Raw genomic sequence first — 19759 nt, forward strand, 5'->3', positions numbered from 1 at the left:
GTAGAGTCCTAGAAGTGATATTGCTGGGACAAAGGTTATGCACATTTTTGTGGCCTTTTAGGCATAGTTCTAAATTGCTTTCCAGAATGGTTAGATCAGCTCCGAGCTCCACCATCAATTAATTAATGTTCCAACTCTTTCACATACTCCCCAATATTTATCATCATCTTGTTTTGTCATGTTAGCCAATCTGATGGGTGTGATGTGGTACTCCAGAGTTGTTTTGATTTGCATTTCTCTAATCAGTATTGATGTAGAGCATTTTTTCATATGACTATGAATAGTTTTAATTTCTTCCTCTGAAAACTACTTGTTCATGTTCTTTGCCCATTTATTAATTGGGGAATGACTTGTATTCTTGTACATTTGACTCAGTTCTCTCTATATTTTACAAATGAAACCTTCATCACAGACACTAGTTGCAAAAATTCTTTCCCAGTTTTGTGCTTCCCTCCTAATCTTGGTTGCATTGGGTTTTTTTGTGCAAAATCTTTTCAATTTAATGTAATCAAAATTATCTATTTTGCACTTCTCAATGTTCACTGTCTCTTGTTTGGACATACATTTCTCCAAACTCCATAAATCTGACAAATACACTATTCCTTGCTCCCCTAATTTGTTTATAGTATCAGCCTTTATACGTAGATCATGTGTCCTCATGAACTTTGTTCTTGTGTACGGTGTCAGGCATTGGTCTATGCTGTTTCCATCACACTGTTATCCAGTTTTTCCTTTCCAATTTATTAAGAACCTGGCAGGTGCAAAAACTAACATTATACTTGAAATCCATTAGGAAACCTAGATATTTTTCACCTGAACTGTTTTCTAGCTACGTTTCCCTAAGGTTATACTTTTGTGATAGCTTTGTAAGCATCTATAGGACTTCATATGTATGTCTGTTCATTTAATTTGATTAGATTTGGTTCATTCTTGTAGCCTCTCAGTGAATCCTTTTTGTCACCCAATTAGCCATACTTCCCAGCTTCATGTTAGCTATAAATGTAATAATTATGTATCTGACCTCTCATCCAAATAATTGATAAAACTATTGAAAGCCCAGAACCAAAGGCAAAATTTTTAGAGATCTTCCTCCAGGTTGATATCTCAACTTGTCAACGACTACTTCTGTCTCATCATTCAGCCTTACTACTTCTGAATTCATTTAACTTCCATCATCCAGCTCACATCTCTCTCCTTTGTCCTCAGGGATATTTGTCAAAGGTCTTATTATACAATCCAAGTATATTTGTAGCATTATTACACTGAAGTGGTAACACTGTAAAAAATATAAACTTAGTCAGCCCTGACCTTGTTTTGGTGTAGTTATTCAATCTCTTAGTGATCATCCTTTTTTTATATAATATAATCTAGAATTTTGTAAGGAATAGAAGTCAAACCAGCAATATGGCAAGTCTATTCTCTCTCTTTTTTTAAAACCTTAGAATATTTCCCCATCTCTACTCATATGGTATCTCTCATTCTTCTCAGTTTTTAAAAATCTGTGATATCAGGTTTTTCAGTGATATTATCAGCTTAGCAGTCACATTCGTTAGCTGTTTTTACTACCTTCAGCCTAGTAACCTATCATAATCTCTTTTAAAAGATATAGTAATCTATACCCAGTAGCTTGAATTCATTGAGGACAAGTCAGTGTTCCTTTGACATCATTTTACTCATATTGGATTTCAGTACCCTGTTAACCATTCCTGTCCTGTCCTTCCCAGTCCAGAGCTGATTTTTGATAGAAAAACTTAATTAAATTGATCGCCCTCAAATGACACAGATTACAACCCATCTATATCTTCTCACCGTGTGTGTTTTTTGTCGATTTTTAAAATACACCCTTCACAAAAGATCCATCCAACATGCAAGAGTCTCCCTCTAGTTTAATATTTTTAAAAAATATTTTGAAGGTACCAGTGGAACACTTGGCCTCTCTATCTGTTATCCTTCCTCACGTGTGTCATATGACTTGTCTACCTCCTTTTCCATTTATCATAGCCTGTTATATCCCTTATGCCATTTCTTGAACATCAGTAAGTTATCTTTGGAAGTATACTGCAGTTTGCTTGCCTCTCTATTAAATCTCTCCATTGCCTTTTTGTTAACCATCAATTTGAATTCCTCAGAAATTGTGATGTTCCATGCTTCACACCAGTAGGTCATCATTAGGAGAACATGTGTGTTGAAAAGATGGGTCTTTGCATCAGGGAGCAGCTTTGAATCATTAAAAGTACTTCATAGTTTCCCAAATGTAATCTACTCCACTCTTCTGCTTCTTCAGATACTTTCATGCCTAAGTTGATGTCCATCTGCAGGGATTGTCCCAAATATACATTCTCATATACCAACTCTGATGTACTGGCTATCTAATTACACATTATAAATATGCATCATAATCATAAAAACAGCCTTTGGGTCAAATCCAGCCCTCTTTTGTTTTTGTATATCAATAAAACTTTTCTTAAAGTGTAAAAGTCATCCTTAAAAAAGTATAAGTCATACATGCCATGCAAAAACTGGATTGGCCCAAAGGCCACAGTTTGTTGACTGGACAATAAGAATTTTTCTTATTTTTTTTTCTTGTATGGGTTATTAGGCTAATCTCTTTTGAGTAATCATGGATTTTATTGATGAGGCCCTCAAGTAGATGAATGGTTATCCTACCTTTTGATTTGATGGTATTGTTTTGTACACTTCAGTGAAATTCTGCTTTTACGAAGACCTTTTCATTTGTTTTGTATTCATCATCATTCTCATTTCTGAGCATTACCGTCCTTGAGACTGTTCTTATGGCTCTGTGATGTTTCCATATTCATTCTGCCCTTGCTTTTACCTTCTTCATACCTTGTTTTGAAATCTCAGTTGATCATTAAGCTCACAGTGTATCTACATTGCTTTTTTTTTTTTAAGAATGGCGCTTCCTTTCATAAATCATCAAATTCATTTTTTCTCATGTTATAAGAATTTAGATTTTGAGACTGTACCATCCTACTGAGGTCAGTTTACCCCATTGAACTGAATGAGATCCTACTTATTCTTTACTTGAGTTATTTGAAATCTTAGCCTTCATCTTACATAAACTGATACTGAGTGAAGTAAACAGAACCAGGAGAACACTGTACACAATAACAGTAACATTGTTTGATGATGAACAATTATAGACTTAGCTCTTCTCAGCAATATAGTGATCCAAGACAAATACAGAGGACATTGTGATGGAAAATGCCATCCACATCCAGAGAAAGAGCTATAGAGTCTGAATGCAGGTGGAAGCATGCTATTTTCACTCGTTTTTTTGTTTTTTCTTTCTCATGGTTTTTTCCTTCTGTTCTGGTTCTTCTGTCATAATATGACTAATGTGGAAATATATTTAATATGATTATATATGTATAACTTAGATTGCTTGCTGTCTTGTGGAGTGGGGGAGAGGAGAGAGGCAGGGAGAAAACTTTGGAAATCAAAATCTTATAAAAGTGAGTGTTGAAAGCTATCTTTACATGCAATTGGAAAAAAATACTACTAAGTGGGAAAAAATTAAAAACATAATTAAAAAATGTTAGCCTTCATTATCTAGAATGTGTTAGATTATGTCTTGTCTTCCTTTCTTTTGATTTTCACAAACTGTAAGTTGGAGTGGTCACTTACAATATTCTCAGCATTTCTACTTTAATAGCTTATAGTTTAGGTCATGTTTAGAGTGACAGTTTCCCTTATCATTTTCCCCACCTTTTGAAGATCAAAATGATCTTTGAATCACATCAGAAATTTAACTCCTCAAATTTTCTTAGAGAATTGCAGCCTTTATATGGGTAGCTGAAGTATCACATCCCTATACTATCATGGGGGCAACGAGGTGACACAGTGGACAGAGAGCTGGGCTTGGAATCAGAAAGACCTTAGTTCAGATCTGACCTCAGACACGCATTAGCTGTGTTTCCCTGGGCGAGTCACTTCACCCTGTTTGCCTCAGTTTCCTCATCTGCAAAATGAGCTGGAGAAGGAATTGACAAAGCGCTGTAGCTAAGAAAACCGCAAATGGGGTCACCAAGAGCCAAACACAACCAAAATGACTGAACAGCACACAAGAATGCCTTTCTGTCACTGTTGTGATGTCACCTGAACTCATCCATGTCTTTGGTCTGGTCATGTTGCCATGACAGCATTTCTGTCTCTTCTGCCATTAATTCTAATCCATACGGCTATTCTTTGGTTTGTAGATTTCATCTTTAAAGTATATCTTTAAAATATACAACTCAAATCCCTGCATCTTTTATGTGATATGTTCCTTTTGACAGAGGTATTATCCTTTTGTAGCCAAATTCTAGTCATGAACTGCAGCTCACCAAAGCTTGGTGATAACTATGAATTCACCTTGTAGTAAACTCTCTTAGTGGGCCTTGTTCATTGAACATATTCTGGATTTTGTGGCCAATTTTGAAACTATTTTTCCCACCCTTTTCCCCTAAAATACTTGTTTGAAATGAGATCCTGAGCTGTCTCTTTGCTCTTATGACTAACTCCCCTAATTATTTGCCTGTGTGCTTTACCGGTTCACTTCATGGTGGGGATAGCCTCTGGGCCAACCTTTTTATTTGGGGGTGGGGTTGTGTGTCAGGGGTCATCTTGCCTTGTGTTCTTAATGTGACTTTACTTGCTCATTTGTGCTTGGTCTACATTAAACAGATTCTTGGAAACTTGGCAACTTCTTACTTTCTGTCCTTAAGTGTTTTCTGTGAAAAGTCTTATGAAGAAACCCATGTTCTGGCTATTTCTCACTTCTCCACTTTCTCTTTTCTCAACACTGCTCAGTGTTCAGGCACTACCTATTGGTATTTCACTAACACCCTCTTTTATCCATGAAATAATAGGCAATCTGACCTTGAAATGGTAATTATTTTGTTATTAGTTTTATCTGCATTTGACCGAGAAGGAAAAGAAGGCTCCAAGAGATAATTTGCTCAAAGAAGAAAAATTTCATAAATTTTAGTGGCAGGTCTAGAAGCCAGATATTCTGATCTCTTTTTACTCTTTATACGCAACATATGATGTTATAATAATTACATACAATATACATAATATATTATAAAATTATAATGATAAATAATACATTATTAATTTTTTCCTCATGGTAAATGATTTTTATTTTGGCAAATTTAGGGTTAAGAGTTGACTAAGTGATTTCATTATGCAGTTGGAAGACTGCATCATCTCATCCAGTTTATTACTTGACCATTTGAAAAATAGTTTGTGCCGGCATTTGTACGCATATCAGATGCAACTTGGATATATTTTTTTGGGTTACTCTCTCACTAAAATATAACTTTATCTTTTTATTTATTTCAGGAAAACCAGATTCAGGTTATAAATTGTGAGAATTTAGAAAATCTTTGCATCCTTCTTCTGAATGACAATGAATTGACTTCTTTTCAAGGATTGGATGGTTGTAGTAATCTTCGAAATATTGAAGTTTCAAATAACAAAATCACCCGAATTGGTGAGAAAACATACTTTACATATGTAAAATCACATTTATGTATTGTTTAATTTCATTTTTTGAATATCTCTAGCAACAATCCCTTGCCTCTGGGGCAGAGTGGAAGAGTACAGAAAAATATATAAAATGTTCATGCACTATCTCAAGAATGCCCATTCCATTAGAATAAAGTGGGGCTTGGTTTTACATTCTTACTTGGGTAGCAGAATTAGCTATTTAAATTGCTGCCCAGCTAGATTGCTATTTTTTAAGTAGTCTAAAGTCGATGTTGGAGTATTATAGCATTTTAATTCTCAAGGATTGTTAAAAATAATTTAGCAAATCATTAGTGAATATGACAGTGCATTTGAGGGTGGAGGATGTGCCAGAAAGCCAAGAAATTCTATGGATATTGGTCAAGCATAGGTACCTTTCCTTTCAGCCCTCAAATGGGCACTCTAGGACTGTGGGAAACCCAGAGGCCTCTGTTCTCGTCTGCAACCACCTGGGTGGGTCTGCTCTCTGAGAACTTAGTTCTAAGCTTTCCTGTATTTATTGGTATATATTGTGGGATAGCTCCTGGGAAGCCCTCAGGGAATGTGAATCCTTGGGGGTGAAGGGCAAGGATGCCTAGAACTGAATGTAACACTCACCTGAGGAATTTGTAACCAGGATTCGTCTGAACTTGTAGCAGACCTTCGCTGGATGATTTTCTAGGGATGGGAGAACGGGGAGAATATGATGCCCACTATAAAACTTGTCTGCATTTTGAAGTTCCTTAGAGCACTTTAATGATGATGAGTACTAATATACTTTTGGATTTTTTTAATACTTGTAAGTAATTTTATGTTTCACTAGTTTAAAAGGAAATAAATGTATCTGATTGCAAGCTGAATACCTTCTTGCTAATTATACATTTTTCTCTGCCATAGTCACTCTTAACTTTCATTTCTTCCAAGTCATCTAACTCTTATGTACCAGTTTTCCTATTTATAAAATCAGGAAGCTGGACTCAAAGGGACCTGAGAGACTTCTAGATCTGCCACTAACATTTATTAAATTTTTCTTTTCAAGCAAATTATCTCTTGGAGCCTTCTTTTCCTGCTCTGTCAAATGCAGATAAAACATAAAATAATTACCATTCCAAGGTCAGATTGCTTATTATTTCGTGGATAAAAGAGGGTGTTTGTGAAACACCAATAAGTAGTGTCTCTCAGGTCCCTTTGAACTTTAAACCTATGATTGTATGTGTGTGTATGCATATATCTGTATATATGTACATATATACATATGTATGTATATATGCATGTGTGTATATATTATATATATGTATATATGTATGTGTGTATATATTATATATATGTATATATGTATGTGTGTATGTATATAATTATCTTTCACTCAGGCTTAGGGGTGTGGTGCCCCTATGATCTGGAAAATTTGTAAAATTTTTTCACCTTTCCTTCTTCCTTCAGGAGTCTGAACTATTATGGTATTACTGATAAAATATGTTAATATATTATGCAGTACTATACATATACTTTATGCATTTCCGAGTTTCTAAACCTTTTCTGTGTCATCTGCTAGCCTTTGCATATTGTCTGTGGCTTCAGCAACCCTCCCCCCCCCAAATTCCTATTTAATTTCTTATGCTCATATGCTATATATCAAAACCATGATGGGAAAAGCTACAATATGGAAGGTATAACTGTATATAGTCTTCCTTATTCAAATTAGGGAGAATGTAACATTTATTTACTACAAACAGACACACTCATATGTACATATCTGCCTATATAGTGTTTTCAGATTCAACCTTTTTAAGTTGTGTGCTGCCTGCAATGGGGCCACCCATGAACTTTTAACATTTAAATACTGATACTTGGATATAAAATTGTTGATTTAAAATTTTGAGTTTAAAATGCATACTGAAATAAATCTTTTTCGCCCTCCCTTGGAGAGAGCACAACTACACTGAAATATATGTTAATGTTATTGGCATTCACTTGAAGGAATCATGCCAGTAACCTAAAGGCAGCTAAGAAAAGAGACTGTTTGTAAGGAGAAATGCTTAAACTTCCATTCATCCAGTTTTCCTTGCCAGTAAGAGTGTATGGAATTTTTCGTAGTGGGTGGATTTCCTGGGGTGTAGCCCATATGCAAGATTGATGTGAAATGTGCCACAATATTAATTGATGTACCTGAGGTATCTCTGTGTAGTGCAGAGCACACAAGGTAAAAGGCTCCTATGCTGTCTGTTGTGTACAATGAAAACACTGTATTTATTGAGTGTGAGAAGTTTGCAAGAGAAATTGGATGGGCAAGAAGACTAGAGGGTACCGGGGTCTCTACTCCTTCGTTGTCAGGACCTGCCTTCAGAGGGTCTGGTTAAGCCCAGGGAACTGCATTGACTTTGACTTTCAATGATATATTGAAAGGAAAAAAAGGAAAAAAAAAATCTCATGGTAGTACACAAAGATAGGCTTGTCTTTATAAGTGAAAAATGTACTTCTATCCTGTAATATTTCTACGAGAGCTGAAATAAATTTGGAAGGGAAAGAAGTAAAAGGCTTTGGGTCGTGCATTCAGTCTTCAAATTTAGGTTGTAGTTGTTTCTGTGAAATGAATAATTACCTTCCGATGTTAACCATACCTACAGAATTCCAATCAGAAAGCTTTGAGGTAAATTCTTATTGCTCTTGATTTTGTTTGCATGGAAGTGATAAAAAGTCAGAGTAACCATGTCTGAGGAAAAGTTTTTTTCCCCCTTTGACCTAGTAAAACATAAAATTTACTTAAAATTGTTTTTAAAAAGTCAACTTGTGAAATGTATAAAAAAATTAACATTTTTATTTAATTGTTTCAGTCATGTCTGACTCTGTGGCACCATTTGGGGTTTTCTTGGCAAAGATACTGGAGTGGTTTGACATTTCTTTTCCTGGTTCATTTTATAGATGAGAAACTGAGGCAAACAAGGTTAAATGACTTGCTTGGGATTATATAGCTAGTAAGTATCTGAGTCCAGATTTGGACTTGGAGAGTCTTCCTGACTCCAGACCTGGCACTCTATCCACTGTGCCTTAAAATAATTTAGTGGATTTTGATTAAATTTAAAAATTGGAAAAATGCAATAAGCATGATATATAGTTTTGTATTTTATAACATTTCTCATCTCTAATAGTACTACTGACTGCAGTTACCAGTATGTATATTAGTTTTCTATAAAGAGTGTTCGTATCATTTTAGTTATTAAAATAGATATTTACATAAAACCTTTCAAAGTTGTTCCTCTTTTATGTGACAGAGCACTTTTATATGTGAAAAAATCAACTATTATAAAACTTTGTCATGATTTATTTCCTATATTTTGTGGAACACTTAATATAGAAGAAATTCATTTTCCCATTCCTTGTATTGTGTTAAGGTAATTACATCTATTTTTGCAGTATACTAGTAAGATGACATTTTAATTCATATTAGTTATGCTGGTGTATTTTAGATGCTCAGTGCCTAATTAGAATAATCAGTTTCAGTCAGTAGCACGGTAAATTCTTTTTGGTAACTTGAAAGGTTTCCAGTACTTTAGGTAGGATCAGTGATAAGGCATAGATAGATTTTCAGGCTTGTACAGCATATTAGGCAATATTTCTGGCAGGTGTGAAAGCTTAGAAGATAAGAATTAATGTTTAATGAGTTTCCACTTCTGACTCCGTAACTGTTTTCTCCATATTTGAAAAATGTGGAAGTGAATAAAAGTAGGTGTAATTTAAAGTAATAGAAACTGCCCCCCCCCAACATTCTTCTGTATTTAATTGATAATGTCTAAGGGAAATACCTTAGAACTAATTTTAAAAAGTATATTTATAATAAGAAGTCAACAAGATATAACAATTTAAAGGTAAATTGATTTTTCATATTGTAATTTATCTTAAAAAGTGAAATTAAATATAATGGAGTGGACATTAATCCTTTTATATTTGTGAACTATTTAGAAATAGATTCCTTCTATTGTCTGGTGTCATTATACTGTGTTAAAAGTATTCTTAAAATATGTAGCTATAAAATTAATGCATTTTTGCAGAAAGAAAATTGAGCATATTTGAATCATTTGTGTAGATATTGAGCAAAAAATAAAAACTGAAATGTAATCACTTTTAGTAAAGCCAGTACTTGGATATCCAGATTAGGACACAAATTTGAGTGAGGCAGTCATCAAGTTAGTTCCTGAGTGTCTTGAACTCCTGATGCGTATAAGATAATGAGAAGAGCCCACAGTCGAGTATGAAATTAGCCCAGATTTCCCTTAGGAGGTTTCTTAGTGCTTTCAACAAAACAAATTCCCACGTAAAAGCTGTTAGGACAAATTTAACCAGCAAGTAAATGTCACTTCTGATCCAACAAGTTGATCACATAGATTTTTCAGTGTCTTGGAACAAGGGAAAGAAAATAGAGATCATATTTAAGAGGCTATAAAGATATTATTTGGTAAATAGCATTAGTAAATTGTTCATTTATTTTCATTGTTGAAGGTACAACTTTTATTTCTTTGCCAAAAAAAATGAATCAACTTCTGTTCATAGAAGTTATGGTGGTTGCGTAGCAGTTCAAATCCTTTCTTTTCAATTTGATCAGTTTTTGTGATTCTGTAGTGAAATGTTTCTGGAAAATCCAGGCTTTGATGATGTGAAATGATTGGTTTCAGCCATTCTTCTCTGCACATTTTTTCCTTATAAACCAGTATGGATAGTTCTGCAAGTATTGAACATGTTTTTGAAAAATCAGTAGGAAACCCCCTTATTTTCTCTCTAGATTAGAGTAAAGTGGTTAAGTCTCCACTAGATGGTGCCATTTTGCTTTTTAATCCTTTACAAGTAACTAAGTACGTAGAGACACTTAGAGAATTTTAGAACAAAGGAGGAATCTTGTATTCAATTCAATTCAACAAATAATTACTAGGTGACTTTCATATATGAGGCAACATCCTCTGTGCTGGGGATTCAAAGAGGCAATAAGACATATCATCTGTCCTCCAAGAGCATATTCTAGAGATGAAAATTTGGAATCATTTTTGAGGAGACTTTCCCCTTCTTTACCCCTACATTTAAGCAGTTGCCACAAAGCCCACAATCCTATGAGTTTGACTTTGTCAATATCTCTAGCATCAGCCCTGCCACTCTCCACTCATTCTAAATCCACTCTGGTTGAAGTTCTTGTTATTTCTTCCCTAGACTATTATAACAGCCTTCTTAAAGATACATGTCTCTAGTTTCTTCCTCCTCTAATCTGTTACTTTATTCTTATCTTGCTAAAGTAATTGTTATAATATACAAATATAACCGTGTCACTCCTTTGCTCAAAAATCTTCAGTGGCTCTCTATTGCCTGGAGGATAAACTAGAGCCTCTTGTGCTTGCCGTATAAAACCCTTTACAATCTGTCTTCAATCTTTCTAGCCTTACTACCCCTCGCATAATTTACATTCCAGCCAAACAGGATGACCCACTGTTACCTGATCTCATCCTGCCTTCTCCTTTCTCTGTACATTCATGCAAGCTGTCACAGTGGTTGGAATTCACTACCTCTACTCCTCCAACTTTGGAAATCCTCTTCTTCCGTCAAGGCCCAGCTCTTTCACTCCCTTAATGGGACAAATAAGTGGAGATCTAAAGAAAGTGCTCTATAAAGTTTGGAAAGGAAAGTTTTACTCCCAGTTTGGCCTAGGATGGCTATCATCCTAATCAGTCATTGAAAACCATAGCATCTCATAGCTGAAAATGACCTTAGAGGTAATTTATCACAGCGTTTACATTTTCAGAAGGGGAAACTGAGGTCTGGAAAGGTTTGGTGCTCAAAGGTTGTATATAATAAGAATCAGAGGTAGAGCCAGAAATCCAGTGTCCCAACTCCCATCTTCTCACCATACCAAACAGATGGCTAGAAATAGTTGAATCTTAAATTCTACTTGAAAGTGAATGTCACCCAGAGAATATAGTAGATAAATGGAAAAGTGTGAGAACATCACAACATTTATTGAACACTCTTAGGATACATAGGACTTCATTCAGTAAGACAGACTCTCAATATAATGATAGATGACATTTTTATAATAGTGTTCATAAAGGAATCTATTAAAGGTCTCCTCTGATGACTTAATGGTAGCCCTGAGTTTTCAAAGGTAAATATAATATCTGGTAGGACCTACCAAGCTGAGCTAGAAGAGTTTCTGTTACAGACTTAGTGGCAGAGTCAATGTCTCTTGTTTTAGGGCTAGCCTAAGTAGGTTAAAACAAAACGAAACACCTCATCCACAGATTGGCTACACATTTACTTTTTTGTTTTCACCTTACTGGCTCTCAAAGAGCATTTACTTGTTGGAGTTGTTTACATCAGTACTGGGGCACCTCAGGAAAAAAATCACAGATCTTAAAGTATCACACCAAAAGTTAAAAAAATCATTGCCATTTCCTTGTTACCAAAGCATTTTTGTAGAAGTTTTTAATTCATTTGAATTTCTTTGAGGCAGAATTTGCAGAGAAAGTGATTACATGAGCAATTTCCAGTGACCAAGAGTCTTCTAGGAACTAAGTGTTAGCGGCTCTTGGAGGGTCCTAGGTGGTTCCTGGAAATAAAAAAAAAATGAAAGAAAACAAAATAATCCCAAACCTAAAAAAGAAGGGGGAGGCAGCAAAAATGGACCATTAGGGGGAGAAGGAGGAGAAATGAGGGGAATAACTACAAAATGTCCACAGAGTAAAACCAAAAATAATCATTGTATTTAGTACAAATATTGACCACTCACCTGGTCAAGCACCTTCGAAAACATCAAACACCCATTTGTTTCTCACATTACATGGGAACACCAGCCTGGCGTTTAAAACCTGTTTGCCTCTAGCCTGCCTTTCCAGCCTTGTATATCAGTCCCTTTCCTGGCCTTCCCATTCCTTGCAAACTGTTTCCCAAAGTTGATAGTACATTTCCCACTTCTGTTCTTTGTACTGTCTATTCAGAGGCCCTGGTTGTTCTCTCTAGTTCCACTTCTTAGAATCCTAAGCTCTGTCAAAGCCCAGCTCATGCGCTGTCTTCTACATGAGGACTCTCCCAATCCCTCTAGTTGTCAGTTTTCTTTCACTCCTTAAAACATCGTATTTCTCTTCTCAGACCAGGAGAACAAAGATCCCTTGGACTTAATAACTTGTGTTCTCCAGCACCTGGCAGAGAGAGTGGCTTGCACTCTATAGAGTCAGAATTCTTGAAGTGGATTAGGTCAGAAACAGAGAAGCAGTTCTGAGGAGGAGGAAAAGAGGAAGTTCATCTGGTGAGCCTGTTGTGTGTGCACATGGAACTCACTGATCAATCTATATTTAAGAAAAGAAAGGTTTTGTCTTTATCTTGCTCAGTTCTAGGACTTCACAGCACTTCCTGGACATCTCCAGACAATTCACAGGCATGTAACTTTCTTACCCTCCTACCTTTCCAGATTTCCTTTATATATTGTTTCTCCCATTAGAGTGTAAATTCCTTGAGGATAGGGACCATACTACTTGCTTTCACTGATATTGTCAGTACTTGGCACATGCCTGGCACATTGTTGTCATTCAGTCACGTCTGACTCTTTAGCACACCAGACCCTTCTGTTCTCCACTGTCCCAGCTCATGTTCATTGGACCCATGATACTATCCATCTTGTTCTCAGCTGTCCCCTTCTTTCCTTTCAATCTTTCCCAGTATCATAGTCCTTCCAGTTGAACTAAAAAAGAAATATAAAATAAGGAAAAAATGCATTCAAGAAAAGACAATTGCCACATGAGCCATAACTAAAAATTCATGTCTCATTGTTTATCTTTCTTTTTTCCTCACCTCTTGGGCCTGAGGAGAAAAGCAATGCATCATCTTTGGTTCTCTGAAATTATAGTTTGTCATTGGATTGTTCAGAGTTTTCAAAACGTTCAAAATTGTTTTTCTATATAATGATGTAATGGTATAAATTGTTCTCTTTCTGCTTAGTTTACTCTGTATCAGTTCATACAAGCCTTTTACATTTTCCATATTTTCTCTGGACACTTTTATTTCTACATTTCTTCTGGTACAGTAATATTCCATTACGTTCATAATTTGTTAGTCATTCTCTAATATTAATAGCTAAAATTTATATTGCATTTTAAAGTTTGCGAAGCACTTTACATTTGTCATTTCATTTCCTCTTCACAACAACGTGTGAGATATGTGCTGTTATTAGCATTGTGCACACGAGGAGACTGAGATTCAGAGGTAAAGTGACTTGCCCAGGATCACACAGCTGGTAAGTATCTCAGACAGGATCCTAACTCAGGTCTGATTTAAGTCTAGCATCTTATCCACCATGACACTTAGTTGCCATAGTTAAGCATTTCCTTAGTTTCTATTTCTTTGCCACTATAAAATGAATGTATTCCACTTTTCTTGTTCTGATTCACATGAAACTGATGTTTATTTGGTCCTCGTTCTCTCCCCCCTTCCTCCGTATTTGTGTCCTCTTCATTTCATGCTACCCCGCTTTCATTATTGTAGAGAGTGAATTCCCTTCCCTTCTTCATTTTTCCTCCCTCGTTAAGTCCCCTATCCTTCCCATTCATCTTCCCCTAAATCTGTAGAAACAGAAAAAACCTACATGTGATTTCAAGGTGAGAAATAACAGCTTAATAATGATTGCTATCCAGAAGTAGAGTAGGCTGCCATAGGAGTGGGGAGTTTCCCCTTACTGGAGTCTATTACAGATTTGTTAAGGACGGTGGGGAGGATGTTTCTATGTGTGTTATTTGGAATAAATGGCCCCTTTTCTTGGAGGATACTTCCAATTTTGAGATTGTTATTGTGCTATTATTAACATTATAAAAGCTCATACCTTATGTAGTATGTGTACTAAAGTCAGTTATTTGAAAAGTATTTATTGAGGAGATATTATTTAACACATTCAATAAACATTTACTTAATGCCTATCAAATGTTCAGCTTTAACATGTACAGAGGCTTTGGTGTCTTTATTTTGCTGTAATATCATCCACCTGTTCCCTCCCCCCACCCCAAGGTTCTAGAATCATCAATCAATATAATATTATATATTTATATCTTAACTATTTAAAGACTTGAGCATTTTCACTTTTTAATAACAATCTTTTGTCAGTTCTGTTCAATTAAAAATTTAGCCTAAGGAAAATATATTTTCTGATATTACTGATACATGGAGAAATGTTTTCCTGAAGGGTTTTGGCCCACTTCTGCAATTTTTCTTCACAGATAGACAGTAAAGTTTTCCTTTAAATGAAGACAAACTTTTTTCACCCACAGTTTGAGAGTTATTATTGGATTATGATTTTTAAGATCTTATTCTTTTTGAAGGAAAACAGAGCATTAGTATGAGAAGAGCTTGTTTGATATTTTCATATTTATATTCTTAATTCCTAGCACAGAGATTGCCATGTGGTAGATGCATAATGAATATTTATTAATTAATTGATGTGATAGTACAGAAAGCGATGCTTATGGTTTTATTGATTTGTAAAAGAAAACTTATTTCTAAATACTAATTACTACGGAAATGAGAACAGTCTTAAAGGTAATACCATTTTAGTATTATGTCATAATTATTGTAATATTCATATTTTTATTTATATAATAATGTTATTAGTATTATAAAAATAATGTTAAATATATTGAATAAGTGTAGTCTAATGAAAAATTAAAACTCCATTTTACTTTAGTCTTGCTAGAGTAAATGAATTATTACCCTTTTTGAGTGATAAAGCCATGTAATATTGACTTTAGCAACCTTTTCCATATACAATAAAATGTCTTTCATCTGGCATTTCATAAACTAGCTAGGTGGTGCAGTGGATAGAGTAGTGGCACTAGAATCAAGATGATCTGAGTTCAAAACTCCAGCCTCAGACACTTTACTGGGTGTATGACCTGAGTCAAGTCACATAACCTCTGTGTCTCAGTTTTCTCAATAATAAGTAAAATGAGAGTCATATTAGTAGCACCTACCTTCTAGGGTTGTCATGAGGATCATCTCTGATAATATTTGTACAGTGATTAGCACAGTGCCTGGCACATAGTATTTCCTCACTAAAATTCACTACTTGCCAGGATACTTGTGGCCTCCTAGAATATCCTGAGGTTTCTTCAGAATTAAGGAAGATTTCGTTTTCTTCAAAAAAAGTATTGATAAGTCCGAATAGCCTGTTCTCCAGGGACACCAGACAATTTGCTGTATAAGTAGAAGAGCCATTTTTAGTTGCAGGGAAGTTCATTGGTCCACTTCCTAAGATGAGATCTTTAAAACTGATATGTTTTATGTGAATTTTAATTTCATTTTCTTCCTAGTATTTTTTTTTACAGATTTGACTTAGTTTTCTTCTTTTTATGATTCCTTCCTCATCCAAAAGCATGATAATACCAAAAATTATAGGACCAACATTTAACTAATATTTAGAGTCAATGAGTTATATGCTTTATATGATTAAAGTTGCCTGATTTGGGAGTATAATTTTCAGAATATGCATTTTTAAAAATTCTGTGTTTCTTCCACGAAGTCATTTTCCAGTACCCTTAAAATTCATCCATACATTTTTGGATTTTTTTAAATGAATTTGTTAGTAATTGAGTTTTGGCATGTACTTTTGAAAGATTTATCTTTTTGAATTTCTTTTATTTCTCTTCCTCCAAAACTTGTATGATGTCTCTGTTTCTACTCTAGTTGTAATAATGTAAAGAAAAATGTAAAATGTTGATAGTTTTAACTTAATCTAAGGAAGAGCTTTCTAATAATTAAAGAGATATTAGAAAAATAGTCTGCCTTATGAGATACTGAATTCCTTGTTACTAGAAGTGTTCGTGCAGAGGTTAAAGACTGCTGGTTAGAGATGTTGTAGGAGTTTATGAGTTTATTGAGGGAAGGAAATGAGTTTTGAACCAGAAGAAATCTAAGGTACCTTCAAATTCTTATGTTCTAGGATCCTGAGATTTCTTGAGAGGAAAAGTACAGACAGAGGGGAAAAAAAAGTGAAAATGAGAAAAAGGCAGAATTTGCATAAGACAGGAAATAGATTTAAGTGTTCTGAATTCTTCCAGAATTAAATCAATATGTCAATTCTCTATATTAGTTTTTTTTTTCCTCCATACTATATGACTTTTAAAAGTCGCTTACCTGTTGATAATCCATCCATCATTCTGGTGTAATAGCTCATGTGTATTCCCACACTTACTAGAGAAGTCTGATGACAAAATCTAGTCCAGTGAAATTCTTTTATGGTATTTAGGGTAAATTTGGGTAAATAATTTAGAAAGCTTTAAGTTTAACTTGAAAATACAGATTAATCTTTAAACAACCTATTGACTCTAAAAATAAACAAACAAATATATGAGAAATGTTTTTTAAAATATTTGAAACCCTATTTGAAACCTATTTGAAACCCTATAGTTGAAACAATATTTGAAAAATTTAACTTACAAATAATTTCCACAATCAATTAAAATTGCATAATTGGCACCTATATGTGTATCATATGTGTGTATATACACATATACCTACATATGTTTCATGTAGTTGGAAATAACTTTAAGATTATAGGTAGCTTGACTTGTTAAACATTAGATAGAGTTTTAAATCCTTTCAGGGAAAAGTTTCATAATTTTCTTTAGTTACTCTTTCCAGAACCAGAGTTCTTAGTGGTATACCTTGATATTCATTAAATATCTACTGTGTACCCGTAACTGTGCTGTGTGTTCAGCATATTAAGATAAAAATGGCACAACCCTGATTCTCAGGTAATTTACTTTTTAATGAGAAAAATGATATAACCACATAATTATGTAAAGGGATTATTTGATCAGAATTTGATCTGCTAGAACTCAGTAACACTACAGATTATTTTACAATCTTGCAGCTCTCACTGAGCCATCAAAATTATTCAAGATTCCTTGGGGAAAAAAAAAAAACAGAAATAGCTCTGTTCAGTGACTCTCTGAAAGAAAATATTAGATGATCCGCAAAACAGAGATGTATACCTGGCAAAGATATTCATTGGAGGCAATCCAGTGCATGGATTGGAGAAATTCCCTGTGGATGATGAGGTCCTTTACATACTCTTATTTAAGGAAGACATTGTGCTGATTGTATCAAAGCACAAAAGACTACAGAGCTTCCCAGAGGAAAGCTGCAGTCCCTCAAATAGTTTACCTGTCCATTTGCATAGGAAAACCAGGTAGAGGAAGAATGGCTGTTGTCTGGATTTCATAGGGTAGATGTATGTCTGGGGCAGATAATATAGACAAGGAAGGTGATATAATGAGGTATGATGGGCTCAGGTTGAACAGAAGAATAGATTGCCTAAATTTTGAGAAATGTCAGTTATTGTGTTGGCTTTGAATGTCTGATGAAAGCAAAGACCCATTTTTTTGAATGCTAATATTGAATTTGCTATATGGCAGCAAGCTGTGGAACACCAAAGAACTAAAGATAAGCATCCCAGAGAGAAAGGGAGAGGAATCAGTGGAAAAAAGCACAATGGTGTGAGCAGGCTACAGTAACTGATGAGGAACTGTGAAAAATAGGAGTAACAACTGTCATCAGTGAATTATATCATAAGAGAATACTGGCAAGAATGAGGATTGATAAACAGCCAGAGTGTTCCACTGGTGCCAAAGGAAACATACATTGTCCAGCATGGTCAATGCTATATATTGTTTGGTTTATATATGTTTCTTTGTCAGAAGGCAGGGTTCAGGGTTAGTATGAGGAGTGGAGGTAAACAGCCACTTGAAAATGATGCTTTTAAGGGGAAAAAATGTAAATACGTAGAAAATGGCACAGCAGACATTTAAGACAGTAAAAAAAAACTCTCCTTGCTCTTTCCTTCATAGTATTCTGCCAATAAAGATATTTATTATGTCCATATTGGTAGTTGAAAATAGAATTATTTCATTTATTATTTATTATTATTTATTATAGAATTATTTCATTTATTTCTTGTGTTATTAAATTGATACCATGTTCTAAAATTTCCGCAGTGTCTGGCATATAATAAGCATGTAACAAATGCTTGTTGATTTCACAAGTTTCATAATAATTAAGATATTCATTTAAAATATAATTTTGTTATACTTTTATAATAAAACTTTATTAATCATTTTCATTAAAACAAATTAGAAAGAATTTAAGTCCTAACTTATAATTGAGAAAATGTAGTTGCATAATAATTTGGAAAATAAAATACACTTAGAATTTGAAAGATTGTATAGTGTCACTGATCTTAGCAATTTTTCTTTCAGGTGGACTAGAATCTTTGAAATCTCTTCAGCAACTAATTGTGAATCACAATCAGCTAATGAGCACCGGAGGTCTTTGTAGTGTTCCTACTATTATGTACTTGGATTGCTCTTATAATAATCTTACTAAAGTTGAAGGAATTAAAGATTGTGGCTTACTTCAAATTTTGAAGTTACAAGGAAATTACCTAACTGAGGTAATTATTTCACATTAATGATAAATATATATATATATTTTCCCTCATATAAATACATGCATGATAGCCTTATTGTTTTAGGAGTTTTGAATACTTTTATCCCTGATTGTTATTTTGTGGTCATAATCTGTGGTGGATTTTTAATTTATTTTAGTGTAGATTTTTTCTTTGCTTTAAAAAGTCAATGTATTTTTGTTGTTTTACAAATGAAATTGGTCCCATATTTATTTTTAATAGTGTTAGACATTAAATCACACCTTTTCATATGTGAAATTTCTGATAAGTATGAGACAAATGAGCTAGCAATATTTGTCTTAAGTATGACACATCATTTAGCAAGTGATAATTATTTTTATGAATTAAGTCATTTAAAAAAATTTTAATTGCATACAGAACATTACTGTCAATCTTACAATTTATATTGAAAAAGACTGGCATTTTGAATTAATAAACACTCTTATAATAAATGTGGTATTTCTTATTTATTTTAAAATTTTAAGTTTGACTAAATGAATAAATCTATTATCTTTGTAAACTAAATTTAAATGTAGCTTCCATCTCTGGAGAATCAAGTTCTGCTCAGAGAATTATACTTGGATGACAACAGTATTTCATCATTGGAAATATTCTCCTCATACTGGCTTCCCTTATTACAGATTCTAACTCTCTCTCAAAACAGGTAAAATTATCTTTTCTTAAGTAATTGCTGCAGTGAGAAATTGACTAAAAAACATCTGCAGTGTCTCCCCAAAATGAAATAAATTTATTTGTAAAGCATTAAAC

At 34.2% G+C, this 19759-nt stretch overlaps 1 protein-coding gene across 7 annotated transcripts in view; it reads left to right on the forward strand.

Annotated features, from left to right (window-relative positions):
* Positions 1 to 19759, forward strand: part of LRRIQ1 (leucine rich repeats and IQ motif containing 1) — a 297422-nt gene that overhangs the window by 42235 nt on the left and 235428 nt on the right. For all 7 annotated transcript variants that reach the window (XR_011977307.1, XM_072655502.1, XM_072655506.1 and 4 more), the window contains exons 10-12: positions 5347 to 5497; positions 18783 to 18976; positions 19528 to 19655. Coding sequence is in view for 6 of the 7 variants with exons in the window: in XM_072655502.1 (XP_072511603.1) it covers positions 5347 to 5497; positions 18783 to 18976; positions 19528 to 19655 (473 nt within the window). In the remaining variant the exon portion in view is untranslated. The remainder of the gene's footprint in view (positions 1 to 5346; positions 5498 to 18782; positions 18977 to 19527; positions 19656 to 19759) is intronic.

This window comes from Notamacropus eugenii, chromosome 3, assembly GCF_028372415.1.
Source record: "Notamacropus eugenii isolate mMacEug1 chromosome 3, mMacEug1.pri_v2, whole genome shotgun sequence".
Classification (NCBI taxonomy): domain Eukaryota; kingdom Metazoa; phylum Chordata; class Mammalia; order Diprotodontia; family Macropodidae; genus Notamacropus; species Notamacropus eugenii.